Source organism: Saccopteryx bilineata, chromosome 4 (assembly GCF_036850765.1).
Source record: "Saccopteryx bilineata isolate mSacBil1 chromosome 4, mSacBil1_pri_phased_curated, whole genome shotgun sequence".
Lineage (NCBI taxonomy): Eukaryota > Metazoa > Chordata > Mammalia > Chiroptera > Emballonuridae > Saccopteryx > Saccopteryx bilineata.
Genome location: NC_089493.1, coordinates 80423293 through 80439047, shown reverse-complemented (window position 1 = coordinate 80439047; position 15755 = coordinate 80423293). Strand labels below are relative to the sequence as shown.

Below are 15755 nucleotides of genomic sequence, written 5' to 3'. Positions count from 1 at the left end.
AAGAGGAAGATCTCACTGCCTTGGAGGGAATATTGGATACTCCCTCTATTTACATGACAGAGAATACATAAAACCTAGAAACTGAATTTCTTTTTAATTCAACAACAGGAAATAAAGTTTACAAAGTATAATGGGCTCAAATAATGGTCAAAAGGAAGGCAACATTTCTACTTGGTGGCAGTGTAAGGTAACTATAAAGAGAAATAACAAAAGAAAAACTGTATTAATATGATGCTAACCTGTGAGGAGAAAATTACACATGGAACAAAAACTTAATTGGAGAAGGAGGATGTAAAGGATGAGGAAAGAGAGATAAACAAGGAGGTGTGGGAGAAAGAAGGGAAGAAGGCTGAAAAGAGTCTGAGTTCATACCTTCAAGGGAATAAAATCAACCTTGTACAGCTAGTTTAACTTTCCCTTCCTATTTCCTTCCTGATTTCCAGCAGCTTAAAGCTCAGTAAGACAGGAAAGGATACTTCCTGGCAAACATGCAAAGAATACTACAGAAAAGTATCAGGTCATGTCTTTTAAATCACCACATATAGCAACAATTATAACTTATTCCCAACACTTCAGGTTTCTCTTTAGTGCATAACCAACTTCTTCGACTCCCAGAGCATTTTCGACATTTGAAGAGTAAATAGAAAAAAAAAAGAAATAAACTAATTGAAATAAACTAGAAATCCATAGTTCTTTTGTCTTCATAATTCCAGAAAAGATCATAAACCAAATATGAAATAAAGTTAATAATACTTAAAACTAAATAGATAGGCCCTGGCTGGTTGGCTCAGTGGTAGAGCGTCGGCCTAGCGTGCAGGAGTCCCGGGTTCGATTCCCGGCCAGGGCACACAGGAGAAGCATCCATCTGCTTCTCCACCCCTCCCCCTCTCCTTCCTCTCTGTCTCTCTCTTCCCCTCCCGCAGCCAAGGCTCCATTGGAGCAAAGTTGACCCCAGGCGCTGAGGATGGATCTATGGCCTCTGCCTCAGGTGCTAGAATGGCTCTGGTTGCAACAGAGCAACGGCCCAGATGGGCGGAGCCTCGCCCTCTGGTGGGCATGCCAGGTGATTCCGGGTCGGGCGCATGCGGGAGTCTGCCTGCCTCCCCATTTCCAACTTCAGAAAAATACAAAAAAAACCCAAAAAAACAAAAATACAAACAAAAAAACCCTAATTAGATAGGGGAGACTAATGTTTTTCAGATAAAGTAAATGGATTATGTTCAATGTCCAAATGTATCAGGAGGCCATACAAAATCCTGGAACTAAGAATGAGTAAATGTGGAAGGCAGGTCAATATGCTCACCTTTAAGTTTTTTTTCCTCCTTAAATTTCTTTTTTTTGGGTCCAAGAAGGTGACGTTGTTGCTCATAGAAAGGGTCATACGTGGAGAGCAGGCCTGCACTGTAGTACTGGTACTGCTGCAACTGAAGCAGGCAAAGACAGTGATCCTTATAAGGCCTGTGTTCTATAGCCCAGTCTTCCAATCATCTTTACTACAAAAAGCTGAGCCGGAGAAAAACCATAGCTCCTAAATACTAGTATTCTTTCCATAAAGAGACCAATAAAGATTAAGTTCATCAAAGTGAATTATTTCCTAAACTTCAAAACAAAATGGATTCATCAGCTATGCACATGGCAAATTGTTGGAAATTAAGAAAGGAAAACTCTCATGCTTCTGAATCTCCACCAGAGTATTTACTTCATCTTAACACACCAGGAGTGGAGCAAAAAGAGGTTTACAGTTGTTCATTTGGAAAATGATATAATAATAATAAATAATACTACAAGAATAAACTCTGTATTTCACTTACAACTATAAATCTACTTTTGCCCCACTCTGTATTTGAGATGCAATTCATCGCAGAAAGATCTCCTTTTGAAATTCATCAACAAGATATAAATCATATTTCTGTTACCAACAGGTCCTCAGATTCTCCAAGATTTCTGATGCCTGTTGTTATAGTCTTACATTTGGTTCAAATGATTACCAGGCATCCCAACTCTTCAATCTTTCAAGTCTTCTCTCTTCATCTCCCACTAAGGGAGTCTGACAGTATTATGAATAGTGCCTATAATTGCCAGAATTATAACATATGAATAATCTATTTTTTTTTCTTTCCTGGGAGTAGTTAATCCTTTTAAACATTTCATTCAAATTGATGACCAATTCTCACATTAATTCCATCACATTTATTACTAATGAGTAAATATGAATATAAATTAAAATTAGGTCATCTACTATCAAATCTCTTTTCCTGAATTATAGCCAAATGAGTTGTTCAAGGACTGAAATTAGGAAAGAAGAGTGACATCGAGAACTCTTACAAGGTTCTCTGCCAAAGGTCAAAATTAAATGAGCATTCATCATGCTGTATACTTAAAATCTGTGGACTTTCCCATATGTACATTTTTACTTCAATTAAAAAAAAAAGCCTTGGCTGGTAGCTTAGTCGGTTAAGTGTCATCCCAAAACAACAAGGTTGCAGGTTCAATCAACGGTCAGAGCACACAAGGGAAGCAACCAAAGAATGCACAACTGAGTGGAACAACAAATGAAAGCTTCCCGTCCCCCCCCCCCCTTCTCTTCCTTACACTGTCTCTCTAAAAATCAATAAAAAATTAAGCCCTGGCCAGACAGCTCGGTTGGTTGGAGTGTTGTCCTGGAGCACGAGAGTTGCCGGTTCAATTTCCCAGTCAGGGCACATACAAGAGCAACTTGATGTTCCTGTCTTTCCCCCTGCCTCTCTCAAAAAAAAAAAAATTATTTTTTTCGAGCATTGAATGCTTTAGCACTGTACCTTAAGAAGAAACTCTTTGTCTTAAAACAGTCAGATATCTTATTTTTATCACTTCTATAAGCTTACAACCTTTAGCATATTATTCAAAGCTTCCTGAACTCACTCTGAACCTTAACAAATTGCTGGGAAGTTTTTAGATTTTCAAATATGCTATATTGCTCATTATGTACAAAGTGCTACACTTCTGTCAAAAATCAAAAGTCTTTGCCTGACCAGGTGGTGGCGCAGTGGATAGAGCATCAGACTGGGATGAGGAAGGATGCAGGTTCGAGACCCCGAGGTTGCCAGCTTGAGCGCGGGCTCATCTGGCTTGAGAAAAAAAAAAAAAAAAAAGCTCACCAGCTTGGACCCAAGGTTGCTGGCTCGAGCAAGGGGTTACTTGGTCTGCTGAAGGCCTGTGGTCAAGGCACATATGGAAATTGATGCTTCCTGTTCCTCCTACCCTTCTCTCTCTCTCTCTCTCTCTCTCTGTCTCCCTCTTTCTTGCTCTCCTTACCCCAAAATTAAAAAAAAAAGTTTTTAAAAAGTTTTTAAAAAGAATTAGAAGGTTTTGGTAACAACATTCAAATAACTGCCATTTAAAACTATCATCAATCTCATATCAGTGTGTGAAGAAAGGGAGTTTTTTTCAAGGCAGAATACTTCCAAAGAACAACCATATTTAAAAGAAAAAGCCCACTAAATTTAAAATGGTGTGGCCACTTTAGAGAATAGTCTATAGTTCCTTACAATGGTAAGCATAAAATTACTTTATGACCCAGTGACTCCTCTCCTATATATATATACTCAAGAGAAATGAAAATGTCCATATCAAAAACTTGAAATTAAATCTTCATGGCAGCATTATTCGTAATAGCCAAAAGTGGAAGCAACTCACTATTCATACATAAGACTCATAAAAACCAAAATGTATAAACAACCCAATTAGTTCATCATCTTATGCATGGATAAATAAAATGTGGTATGCCCATACAATGGAATGTTATTTGGCAATAAAAAGAAGCAAAGTACTGATATATGCTACAGTATAAGTGAACCTTAAAAACATTGTGCTAAGTGAGAGAAGCTGATACAAAGGACATAGTTTTCCATTTGTAGGAACTATTTGGAATAGTTTATTTATAGAGACAAGTGGTGAACTGATGACTGCCTAGAGCTAAAAGAAAAGGAGAATGGGGACTACAGCTAAGGAAAGTAGAGTTTCTTTTTAGAGAAAATAATCTGAATTAGATAGTGATAACAGTTAAACAACTCTATGAGCCTGACCAGGAGGTAGCACAGTGGATAGAGCATCAGACTGGGATGCGGAGGATACAGGTTCGAGACCCCAAGGTCCCCAGCTTGAGTGCTGGCTCATCTGGTTTGGGTAAAGCTCACCAGCTTGGACCCAGGGTCACTGGCTCGAGCAAGGGGTTACTTGGTCTGCTGAAGGCTCACGGTCAAGGCACATATGAGAAAGCAATCAATGAACAACTAAGGTGTCACAATGAAAAATTGATGATTGATGCTTCTCATCTCTCTCCATTCCTGTCTGTCCCTATCTATCCTTCTCTCTGACACTCTCTGTATCTCTAAAAAATAAAAAAACTCTATGAATATACTAAAAACCAATGAACTGTGTACATTAGAAGGCTGAAATTATTTTGGTATGTGAAATATATATTAATAAAGCTGTCATTCACCACCATCTAAACATAAAGTTAAAATAATGTATCTTCAATGAATGTAACCCAAGGAATAAATACCCAGCATGAAGATCTGAGGAGGCTCCAGAAATTCTTACCTCCTTGTCTTTACTGTACTTATTCTGGTGAAGTTTCTTATATTTGTGCAGCCGCAACATGTTATGAAGTTCTTCTCTACTGAGATTGAGCTCTTCTTCCTCTTCTTCTTCTTCTTCTTCCTCCTCCTCTTCATCATTGTCTTCACTCTGAGACTCTGCCTCACTGGACTCATCACTTAGCAGAATGCTCTGAAAAAGGGAGGAAATGGAAATGGAACTTCTGCTATGAAGCAATTCCTTTATAATACAAGCTTTTTTCCCCAGATCCCAAAATAATCACAAAAAAAGCTGGAGGACAGTCACTCCAATTTCCCTAATACTATTCTTTGCCAATTCAACTGAAAAACAACATGATACCAATTAACCCCAGTGGACACAAATTAAAGAGCACTAAAACATGAAAAATACTATAAACATCAACAAAGCTAGATTTTACTAAGGAATTACCCTATACATAAGATAGTTTAACTAAATGTCAAATACCAAAGCAAAAAAAAACAAAAACCTATACAAAAGAACTACCTATATGATATAAAGAAATGTAGAAAGTGAGATGTGATGGCCAATAAAGAAACAATCCCCAAATCCACTGATGAATCGATGAATAATGTGTTATTAAACAGATAATGAAATATTATTCATTGATAAAAGGGAATAAAGTACTAATATAAGCCACAACATGAATGAACTTTGAAAACATTATGCTAAGTGAAAAAAACCAGACACAAAAGGCAACATATTTACATGATTCCATGTATAGGACATGTCCAGAATAGGCAAAATCGTAGAGACAGAAAACAGATTAGTGTTGGTGTAGAGAATGTAGAATTACTGCTAATGTGTACAAGCTTTCTTTCTTTCATAAGTGTTTCTGATGAAAATGTCCTGGAATTAGAAAGTAGTGATAGATGCACAAAACTTTATAAATATACTAGAAATTACTAAATCATACCCTTTAAAAAAGTAGATTTTATGGAATTACACCTCAATTTTTAAATGTGATGGCTAAGCAAAGTTTTCTGCATTCCCAAGAACTTAAAGCCTCATATGAAGCAAATCGGGTCTTTTACACATAAGTTTTTTAAAGGGCCTAGTGACAATAATAAAAGAATATCTTTAAGTTACTTTGCACTCTTCACAAGAGAATTATGAAACAGAGAAATAATTAATTTCAACAGAAATGTTATCCTTAACTCAGTTTGGCCAATTATAGTAATCTTCTAAGAGGGTTAACCAGATGGTGCCACTCCCTTGTTTATAAAGACTTCAATGGCTTACCAATGTAACTAGAGTAAAATACAAATTCCTTCACATGGTGTACAAAAGCCCTAAAAGATCAGGCTCTCTAACCTCATCTTCTACCATGTCCTCATTCTCTCTCCTCTAGCCATTGCAGCCTTCTTTCTCCCCCAAACATGTTGAGTTGCTTCCTTTCTCAGAAATTCTGTAGTCATTTCTTCTGACTGAAATGCTCACATCTTAAACCTTCACATAGTTCTGTCTGATCATTCAGACATCCGTTGAAATGTTACTTATTTTTGTTGTTGTTGTTTTTGTATTTTTCTGAAGCCAGAAACGGGGAGAGACAGTCAGACAGACTCCCGCATGCGCCCGACCGGGATCCACCCGGCACGCCCACCAGGGGGCGATGCTCTGCCCCTCCGGGGCATCGCTCTGTTGAGACCAGAGCCACTCTAGCGCCTGGGGCAGAGGCCAAGGAGCCATCCCCAGCGCCCAGGCCATCTTTGCTCCAATGGAGCCTCGGCTGCGGGAGGGGAAGAGAGAGACAGAGAGGAAGGAGAGGGGGAGGAGTGGAGAAGCAGATGGGCGCTTCTCCTGTGTGCCCTGGCCGGGAATCGAACCTGGGACTTCTGCACGCCAGGCCGATGCTCTACCACTGAGCCAAACAGCCAGGGCCGAAATGTTACTTATTTTTATTGATTTTTTTTTTTTAAGATAGGGGGGGGGGAGAGAGCGAGAGAGAGAGAAGGAGGAGAGGCAGGAAGCATCAACTCATAGTAGTTGCTTCCCATATGTGCCTTGACCAGGAAAGCCCAGGGTTTAAAACCAGCAACCTCAGCATTCCAAGTCAACGCTTTATCCACTGTGCCACCCCAGGTCAAGCAAAATGTTACTTCTTTAAAGACATATTTATTTGTTTACAGGATTACTTACTCCTCCCTCCAGTAGCATGTAAGCTCCACAGGGCAGGAATCCTGTCTATGTGCAATAGGATATGGATCATAGGATACGCTCAATCAACATGTAGTGAATGAATAAACTACTCAAGGTCTGATGAAAAGTAGATTAAATATCTCGAGCCATTGACGGCAGGATCGAATATATACTTGTACTCCCTTGATTCACAGTGCTTCGTATTCAACAATGTTTACTAACATGAACTTCATTGAGTTCTATAGATTCTTCTCTGTAATCTTTGCAAAAAACCACATTCAGAATAAAAGACTCATGTCTACAAAAATCTCTGCCACTGTACCAGAATGCATCAATCTATTTCCCTTTTACTTGTAGTTAGTAGGTTACTGGAATTCTAAACAATCTGTCTTCTCTTACCTTTAGCCACTTCCTGCTTTTCTTCAACTTAGAGAAGTTATATAAATTCCCTTTGTCAGATTTTGATTCTGTGTAAAGAAACATAAAGAATAATAAAATAAAAGGATGACTGCCTCAAAAGAACTGATAGTTCAAGAGGGATCTCGCACCACACTGACCTGACTGTAGAACTCCATTTAGTGAGTAGGTGTTTAACATTCCAGAACTGCTTGCTCCAGAAGTTTCACCAAGCAATGAATTTGGAGGTTCTTCTTTAACTTGTATTAAGGGATCCCCAGACTGAGGCAATAAGGGATTATTATCATCCAGTCCATCTTCACTTTCATCACTATAAATTGAAGCATAGTAAATCCACAATCAGAGCTAACCCAGCAAAATATTTAGTAGTCTAAACTTTTTTTTTTTTCAGAGACAGAGAGAGAGTCAGAGAGAGGGATACGGACAGACAGGAACAGAGAGAGATGAGAAGCATCAATCATTAGTTTTTCGTTGCGACACCTTCATTGTTCATTGATTTCTCATATGTGCCTTGACCGTGGGGCTACAGCAGACAGAGTAACCCCTTGCTCAAGCCAGCAACCTTGGGTCCAAGCTGGTGAGCTCTGCTCAAACCAGATGAGCCCACGCTCAAGCTGGCAACCTCAGCAGGGTCTTGAACCTGGGTCCTCCACATCCCAGTTCGACGCTCTACCCACTGCGCCATCACCTGGTCAGGCTAGACTAAACATTTTATAGAAGAAATTGATCCTTTAAATAAGTTCACCATGTTTTATTTGAAAAAAAAAAAGAATATCAAACATGCTAAAAACCATAAAGTATTTTAACCCTAAAATCTACAGCAACAACGGGAATCAGGAATACAGCTGAACTTCAAAGTGGGAAGATGGACTAGCACACCTAGATATATTCCTGTTGAAGATGGCTGATGTTTGTCGCAGGAAATGGTCCAACCGGAGGGCCCTCTCCAGGTACTGAAGATAGAGGGGCTTTGCCAGCTCAGTGCAGCCGCCATCGTCCCCGGCACCCAACTCCGAGGCCATAGAACAAATCTGTCTTCATGCACAAGGGTCTCCGACTGCTCGGCTGTAGAATAGAAATCAGTAGTGAAAGATGAAATACTATTATTCTCCCTTTACCTAGCCTCCTTGTTACCAATGTGAAAATGAAATCAGACCTTGTCTGCAGAAAGATCACTATAAAGCTCACAACAGGCACTGCTTTCTAATGTAGAGGCAGAAGTTAAAAGGATGAGAACATCAAAATTACAAAAAAACTGTCATAAGTTGCAATGGAAATTCATAGTACACTTTTTTGAAATAATACCTTAAAATGTCTACCTATTTCTCTTTTGCCCTACAATTTACAATTACTCACATTAATCCAAATAAAAACCACAAGCTAGCTCATTGCTGTACAACTCATAGAAAAGCATTACCACATTGTTCTTGGCATCACCTTCAAAACAGCTGCTCCCTTTTTTCATTTTGTATTTACATTTGTACATATGTGGGAGGTATTCCATTCACAAGGGATATTGGCAGAGTATTTTACAATTCCTTGTAAACATGCCATAAAGTATAAGAATTAGATATGATTTAGAACCCTGGCTGGATAGCTTGGCTGGTTGGGGTGTCATCCAAAGTGCAGAGGTTGCCGACTAGATCCCTAGTTAGGGCATATATATACAGGAACAGACTGATGTTCCTGTCTCTGTCTCTCCCTTCCTCTCTTTAAAAGTAATAATATAAACATAAAAAAAATAAATGATTTAGAAAACTGGAGCAAAAAGAATAAAAGTGAGAATGAGAAACATAGGTAGAGCCTGAGAGTTCTCTTTGCTACTTTAAGTTGTTAAAGACAATGTTAGAGTCAGAATATCTACACTAGAGAAACAATAAATCAACTTTCCAACTTCCATGTAATATATTCTGCCTTATACCATTTTATCAAAAAATTAAGAGGTTAAGTCAGGATTAACACAGAGTAATTAGACTTCCATCTGACCAATAAATGGTAAATGTTTCAAAACTTCATAAGCTAACAAACTAAAATATAAGCTTTAAAGGAAACTATACTTTTACCTTGAGTAATCACCTTTTTATTATATTTCTTTTAAACTTCCTAATATTATCTTTCTACTTACAGCAGTGGTTCTCAACCTGTGGGTCGCGACCCCGGCGGGGTCGAACGACCAAAACACAGGGGTCGCCTAAATAAAATATGTATTTCCAATGGCTTTAGGCGACCCCTGTGTTTTGGTCGTTTGACCCCCCGCCGGGGTCGCGACCCACAGGTTGAGAACCACTGATTACAGGAATGTTAGAAATCTCCCCAAACTGATCTACAGATTCAACACCAACCCCACCAATTTCTCAGCTGCTTTTTTTTCAGAAATTGACAAGCTGATTATTATAATTTATATGGAAACACAAAGAAACCAGACTAGTTAAAAGAATTTTTAAAAAGAATAAGTTGGGCTTGACCAGGAAGTGGTTCAGTGGACAGAGCATTGGCCAGGGACACTGAAGACCCAGGTTCAAAACCCTGAGATCACTGGCTTGAGCATGAGTTCATCCGGCTTGAGCACAGGCTCACCACCAGCTCAAGTGTGGGATTGCCAGCTTGAGCGTGGATCTTAGACATGATCCCATGGTCGCTGGCTTGAGCCCAAAGGTCGCTAGCTTAAAGCCCAAGTCTGCTGGCTTGAGCCCAAATGGCTCGGCTAGAACACCCCTGTGTCAAGGCACACATGAGAAAGCAATCAGTGAACAACTAAAGTGCCGCAACTACGAGTTAATGTTTCTCATTTCTCTCCCTTCCTGTCTGTCTGTCTGTCTGTCTCTCTCTCTCAGCACACTAAAAAAGAAAAAAAGAATAAGGATGGACAATGTACACTTCCTGATTTTAAAACATATTTTAAAGCCACAGTAATCAGGACAGTGTGGTACTGGAATAAGAATAACAGCATAAACTAATAGAACATACCTAAGAATCCAGAAATAAACCCTTACATAATGTCAATTATTTTTTTAATTCTAAAATAATTTCATTTGTAATTAAAATTTTCTTCAATTACAGTTGATATTCAATATTATACTAGTTTCAGGTGTACAGCATGCTGGTTAGACATTTAAATAACTTATAAAATAATCCCACCATAAATCTAATACTCACCTGACACCATACAGAATTATTACAATATACATTCCCATCACTTTCGTTTTTTAATTTAGTGAGATAGAGACAGACAGGAAGGGAGAGAGATGAGAAGCATCAACATGTAGTTATGGTATCTTAATTAGTTGTTCATTGATTGCTTTCACGGGGTGGGGGAGCTCCAGCCAAGCCAGTGACCCCTTGCTCAAGCCAGTAACCTTAGGCTTCAAGCCAGGGACCATGGTGTCATGTCTATGATCCCACACTCAAGCTGTTCACTTTTTCAACCAGCTCTCCAAACCTCCTTCTGTCTAGCAACCATCAGTTTATTCTCTGTATCTATGAGTTTGTTCTGATTTTGTTTGTTCATTTGTTTTTTAGATTCTACAGATAAGTGAAATCACATGGTATTTGTCTATCTGGCTTATTTCAATTAGCATAACATCTTCTAGGTTCATCTATATTGTCATAAATGGTAAAAGATTTCATTATTTTTTATGGCAGAATAATTTTTCATTATATATGTAACACCTCTTCTTTATCTAATCATCTATCAATGGACACTGGATTGCTTTCATATCTTGGCTATTATAAAGACTGCTGCAATGAACATAGGGATACATATATCTTTTCAAATTAGTGTTTTGGATTTCTTCAAATAAATACCCAGAAGTAGGACTGCTGGGTCATATGGTAGTTCGAATTTAAAATTTTTGAAGAACCTCCAAACTGTTTTTTGCAGGGGCTGCTCCAATTTGCAATCTTAACAACAGTGCATGAAAGTTCCCTTCCTCACCAACAACTGTTGTCACTTGTTTGTTGATTTATTGATGATAGTCATTCTTTCCAGGTGTGAGGTGGTATCTCACTGTGGTTTTAATTAGCACTTCTCTGATTTTTAGTGACATGAGTATCTTTTCATGTTGAATGGCCATCTGATTGTCTTCTATGGAGAAATGTCTACTCAAGCCCTCTGACAATTTTTAAATCAGATTTTTTTTTGGTTGTGTTGTAGGAATTCTTTATATATTTTGGATATTAACCCATCAGATGTATCATGGCAAATATCTGCTCCCATTCAGTAGGATGTCTTTGTTTTGTCGTTTTCCTTTTCTGTGCAAAAACTCTTTAGTTTGATGTAGTCTCACTTATTTACCTTTTCTTTTGTATTCCTTGCCTGCAGAGACATAGTCAAAAGAATATTACTAAAAGCGATGTCAAGAAGTTGGCTGCCTGTTTTCTTCTAGAAGTTTTATGGTTTCAGACCTTATATTTAAGTTTTTAATTCATTAAAAAAAGACAAAAAGAAAGTACCCCTCCCAAGTTTTTCTTTTTTTAATGATTTTATTTGTTGATTTTAGGGAGGAGAGAGGGGGGGCAATGGGGGGAGGGAGAAGCGAGAAGCATCAACTCATAGTTGTTTTTGGTATGCCCCTTAAAACAAGCCCAGGGCTTCAAACTGGTGACCTCAGCATTCCAGGTTGATACTCTATCCACTGCACCACTCAAGGTCAGGCTCTTTAATCCATTTTGAATTTATTCTTGTGGCCCTGGCCAGCTGGCTCAGTAGATAGAGTGTCAGCCTGGCATACAGATATCCTGGATTTGATTCCTAGTGAGGGCACACATGAGAAGCGACCATCTGCTTCTCGCCCCCTTTCTCTCCCCCTTATCTCCCTCTTCCACTTCCACAGCCAGTGGCTTGATTGGTTTGAGTGCTGGCCCCAGGCACTGAGGATGGCTCAGTTGGTCAGAACATCTGCCTCAGGTGCTGAGGATAGCTGGGCTGATTTAAGCATCAGCCCCAGATGGGGGTTGCTGGGTGGAGCCTAGTCAGGGTGCATGCAGGAGTCTATCTCCCCTCCTCTCACTTAAAAAATTAATAAGTAAAAATAGTTTACTCTTGTATATAGTATAAGAGTGATCTAGTTTCATATTGCATTTATCTATCCAGTTTTCCCAACACAATTTAATAAACATACTGTCTTGACCCCATTGTATACTCTTGTCTCCTTTGTCATACATTAACTGACCCTCTACGCATGGGTTTATTTCTGGGCTCTCTATTCTGTTCCATTCATCTATGTGTCAGTCTTAATGCATGTACCATGCTGTTCTGAGTATTACAGCCTTGGTATCAGGTTGCATGATACCTCCAACTTTGTTCTTCTTAAGATTGCTGTGGCTATTATTTGGGGTCTTTTATGGTTCCATCTAAATTTTAGGATTATTTGTTCTAGTTCTGTGAAAAATACCATTGGTTTTTGTTTTTTTTTTAACAGAGAGAGTCAGAGAGAGGGATAGACAGGGACAGACAGACAGGAATGGAGAGATGAGAAGCATCAATCACCAGTTTTTTGTTGCGACACCTTAGTTGTTCATTGATTGCTTTCTCATATGTGCCTTGACCGTGGGCCTTCAGCAGACTGAGCAACCTCAAGACAGTGACCTTAGGTCCAAGCTGGTGAAGCTGTGCTCAAACCAGATGAGCCCATGCTCAAGTTGGCGACCTCAGGGTCTTGAACCTGGGTCCTCCGCATCCCAGTCCGACGCTCTATCCACTGCGCCACCGTCTGGTCAGGCGCCATTGATATTTTTATAGAGATTGCACTGAATCTATAGATTGCTTTGGGTAGTATGGACATTTTAAGAATGTTAATTCTTCCTATTAATGAGCACAGCAGATACTTCCTTTTATTTATAGTTTCTTCAACTTCTTCAATGTCTTATAATTTTCTGAGTACAGGTCTTTTACCCCCTTGGTTAAATTTATTAAGTGTATTTTTAATCATCTAAAAATAAGATTGTTTTCTTAATTTCTCTAATAGTTCATTATTGGTGAATAAAAATGCAACCAATTTCTGAATACTAATTTTGTATCCTGCCACTTAACTGAATTTATTGCTTCTAATAGTGTTTTGGTGGAATCTTCAGGATTCTGTCTACACAGTATTGTGTCATCTACAAATAATAACAGTTTTATGTCTTCCTTTCCAATTTGGATGCCTTTTTTTTTTTAGATTTTATTTATTGATTTTTAGAGAGAGGAGACAGAAAGTGGGGGGGGGGGGGGGAAGCAGGAAGCATCAACTCATAGTAGTTGCTTCCTGTATGTGCCTTGACCTGGCAAGCCCAGGGATTCAAACCAGCGACCTCAGCATTCCAGGGCAATGCTTTATCCACTGCACCACCACAGCTCAGGCAAAATGCCATTTTATTTCTTTTTCCTGTTTGATTGCTGTGGCTAGGACTTCCAATACTATGTTTCGTAAAAGTGGACATCCTTGTCTTCTTTCTAATCCTAAGAAAATCACTTTTAGCTTTTACTGTTGACTATGTTAGCTGTGGGTTGTCATAGTATGTGCCCTCTATTATGTTGAGGCATGTTCCGATTATTCCCACTTTGCTTAGAGTGTTTTTTTTATAAATTTGTGCTGAATTTTATCAAGTGCTTTTTGTGCATCTGTTGATATGATCATACAGTCTTATCACGTAGTGCATCATGTTAACTGATTTGTGGATATAGAGCCAACCTTGCATCCCAGAAACAAATCCCACTTGATCATGGTGTATCATCTTTTTGATGTATTGTTGAATTTGGTGTGATAATATTTTGTTGAGGACTTTGCATCTATATTCATCAGGGATATTAGCCTATAATTTCTTTCCTTTTTACAAAAATTTTCTTTGTAACATCTTTAGTTTTAGAATTTGGGTAATGCTGGCCTCGTAAAATGAGCTTGGGAGGCTTCCCTATTCTTCAAGTTTTTGGAATAGTTTGAGAAGGATAGGTGTTAATCCTCCTCTGAATGCTTGGTAAAATGCACCTGTGAAGCTATCTAATCCAGGACATTTGTTTATTCAAAGTTTTTTGATTACTAATTCAATTTTGTTAGTACTTACCAGTCTATTCAGATGCTTCTTCTTAATTAAGTCTTGGAAGATTGTATATTTATAGGAATTTATCCATTTCTTTAATTGTTCATAGTACTTATAACCCTTTCTATATCTGTGGCATCAGTTGTCACTTCTCTTTCACTTCTCATTTTATTTATTTGGCTCCTTTCTCTCTTTTTCTTGTTAAGTCTGGGTTTATCAATCTTGTTTATCTTTTCAAGTACCCAGTTCTTGGTTTCATTGATCTTTTGTACTGTTTTTTTTTTTTAAGACTCTATTTCATTTATTTCCTCTCTCATATTTATTATTTTCTTCCTTCTACTCACTTTAGGCTTTATTTTGTTCTTTTTTTTTTCTAGTTCCTTTAGAAGTAAGGTTAGATTGTTTAATGGAGACTTTTCTTGTTTCATTTTTTTTTTTTGAGACTTTTCTTGTTTCTTAAGGCAGGCCTGCATCTCTCTGAATTTCTATGGTCAATATTCAATGAAGGTGCCAAGGCAGTTTCAATGGGAAAAAGGAGTCTTTTCAACGAATTGTGGACAACTGGCTATCTACATTTAAAAAGATCAATTTAAACCCTCACCTCATACCATGCACAAAAAGCACCTCAAAATGGGTCACATATCTAAAGACTGAAAGACAAGTGTCAAGCCCCAAACTGTAAAACTTCTCTACAAGAAAACATAGGAGAAAATCTTCATGATCTTGGTTAAACAAAGGTAAGTTTTTAAAAATTTTTTTTAATGTATTGATTTTAGAGAGGAATCAAGGGAGACAGAGAGAAACATCATTCTATTCCTGTATATACTCTGACTAGAGATAAAACCCACAACCGTTGTGTATTGAGACAATGCTCTAACCAACTGAGCTATCTCTTATCTACCCAGGGCAAGCAAAAGTATGTCTTTACATATAACCTCAAAAGCACAACCCATTAAAAAAAAAAACCCTGATAAATTAAGACCACCAAAATTTTAAACTTTTATGTTTCAAAAGATACCAATAAGAAAACAAAGGAAGCCACAGACTAAGAGAAAATATCTACAAGTTGGGTATCTGAAAAAGGATTTCTATCTACAATATATAAAGAACTCTTTTTTTTTTTAATCTTTTTTTTTCTTTTTTTCTTTATTCATTTTTAGAGAGGAGAGAGAGAGGGAGAGAGAGACAGAGAGAGAGAAGGGGGGAGGAGCTGGAAGCATCAACTCCCATATGTGCCTTGACCAGGCAAGCCCAGGGTTTCGAACCGGCGACCTCAGCATTTCCAGGTCGATGCGTTATCCACTGGGCCACCACAGGTCAGGCTAAAGAACTCTTATAACTCAGTAAGAGGACAACTCAGCTAAAAATTGGCAAAAGACCTTGAACAGACATTTCACCAAAGATGATATACAAATGGCTAATAGATATATGAAGATGCTCAACATCAAAAAAATTACCGTATTTTTAGCTCCATAAGACACACCTGCTCATAACTTACACCTAGGGTTTTAAGGAGTAAAATTAAAAAAAAAAAATCTGAAACAAATGGTGGGTTAAAATATTTA

At 38.2% G+C, this 15755-nt stretch overlaps 1 protein-coding gene across 7 annotated transcripts in view; it reads right to left on the bottom strand.

The window, feature by feature from the left end:
- The window catches only part of INO80 (INO80 complex ATPase subunit), a 168468-nt gene that overhangs the window by 111431 nt on the left and 41282 nt on the right, over nucleotides 1–15755 (bottom strand). For all 7 annotated transcript variants that reach the window (XM_066277063.1, XM_066277062.1, XM_066277069.1 and 4 more), the window contains 5 exons: nucleotides 8053–8238; nucleotides 7314–7483; nucleotides 7156–7223; nucleotides 4582–4770; nucleotides 1304–1424 (listed from right to left, as the gene is read on the bottom strand). In XM_066277063.1, coding sequence (XP_066133160.1) covers nucleotides 1304–1424; nucleotides 4582–4770; nucleotides 7156–7223; nucleotides 7314–7483; nucleotides 8053–8195 — 691 coding nt within the window. In that variant the 5' untranslated portion in view covers nucleotides 8196–8238. The remainder of the gene's footprint in view (nucleotides 1–1303; nucleotides 1425–4581; nucleotides 4771–7155; nucleotides 7224–7313; nucleotides 7484–8052; nucleotides 8239–15755) is intronic.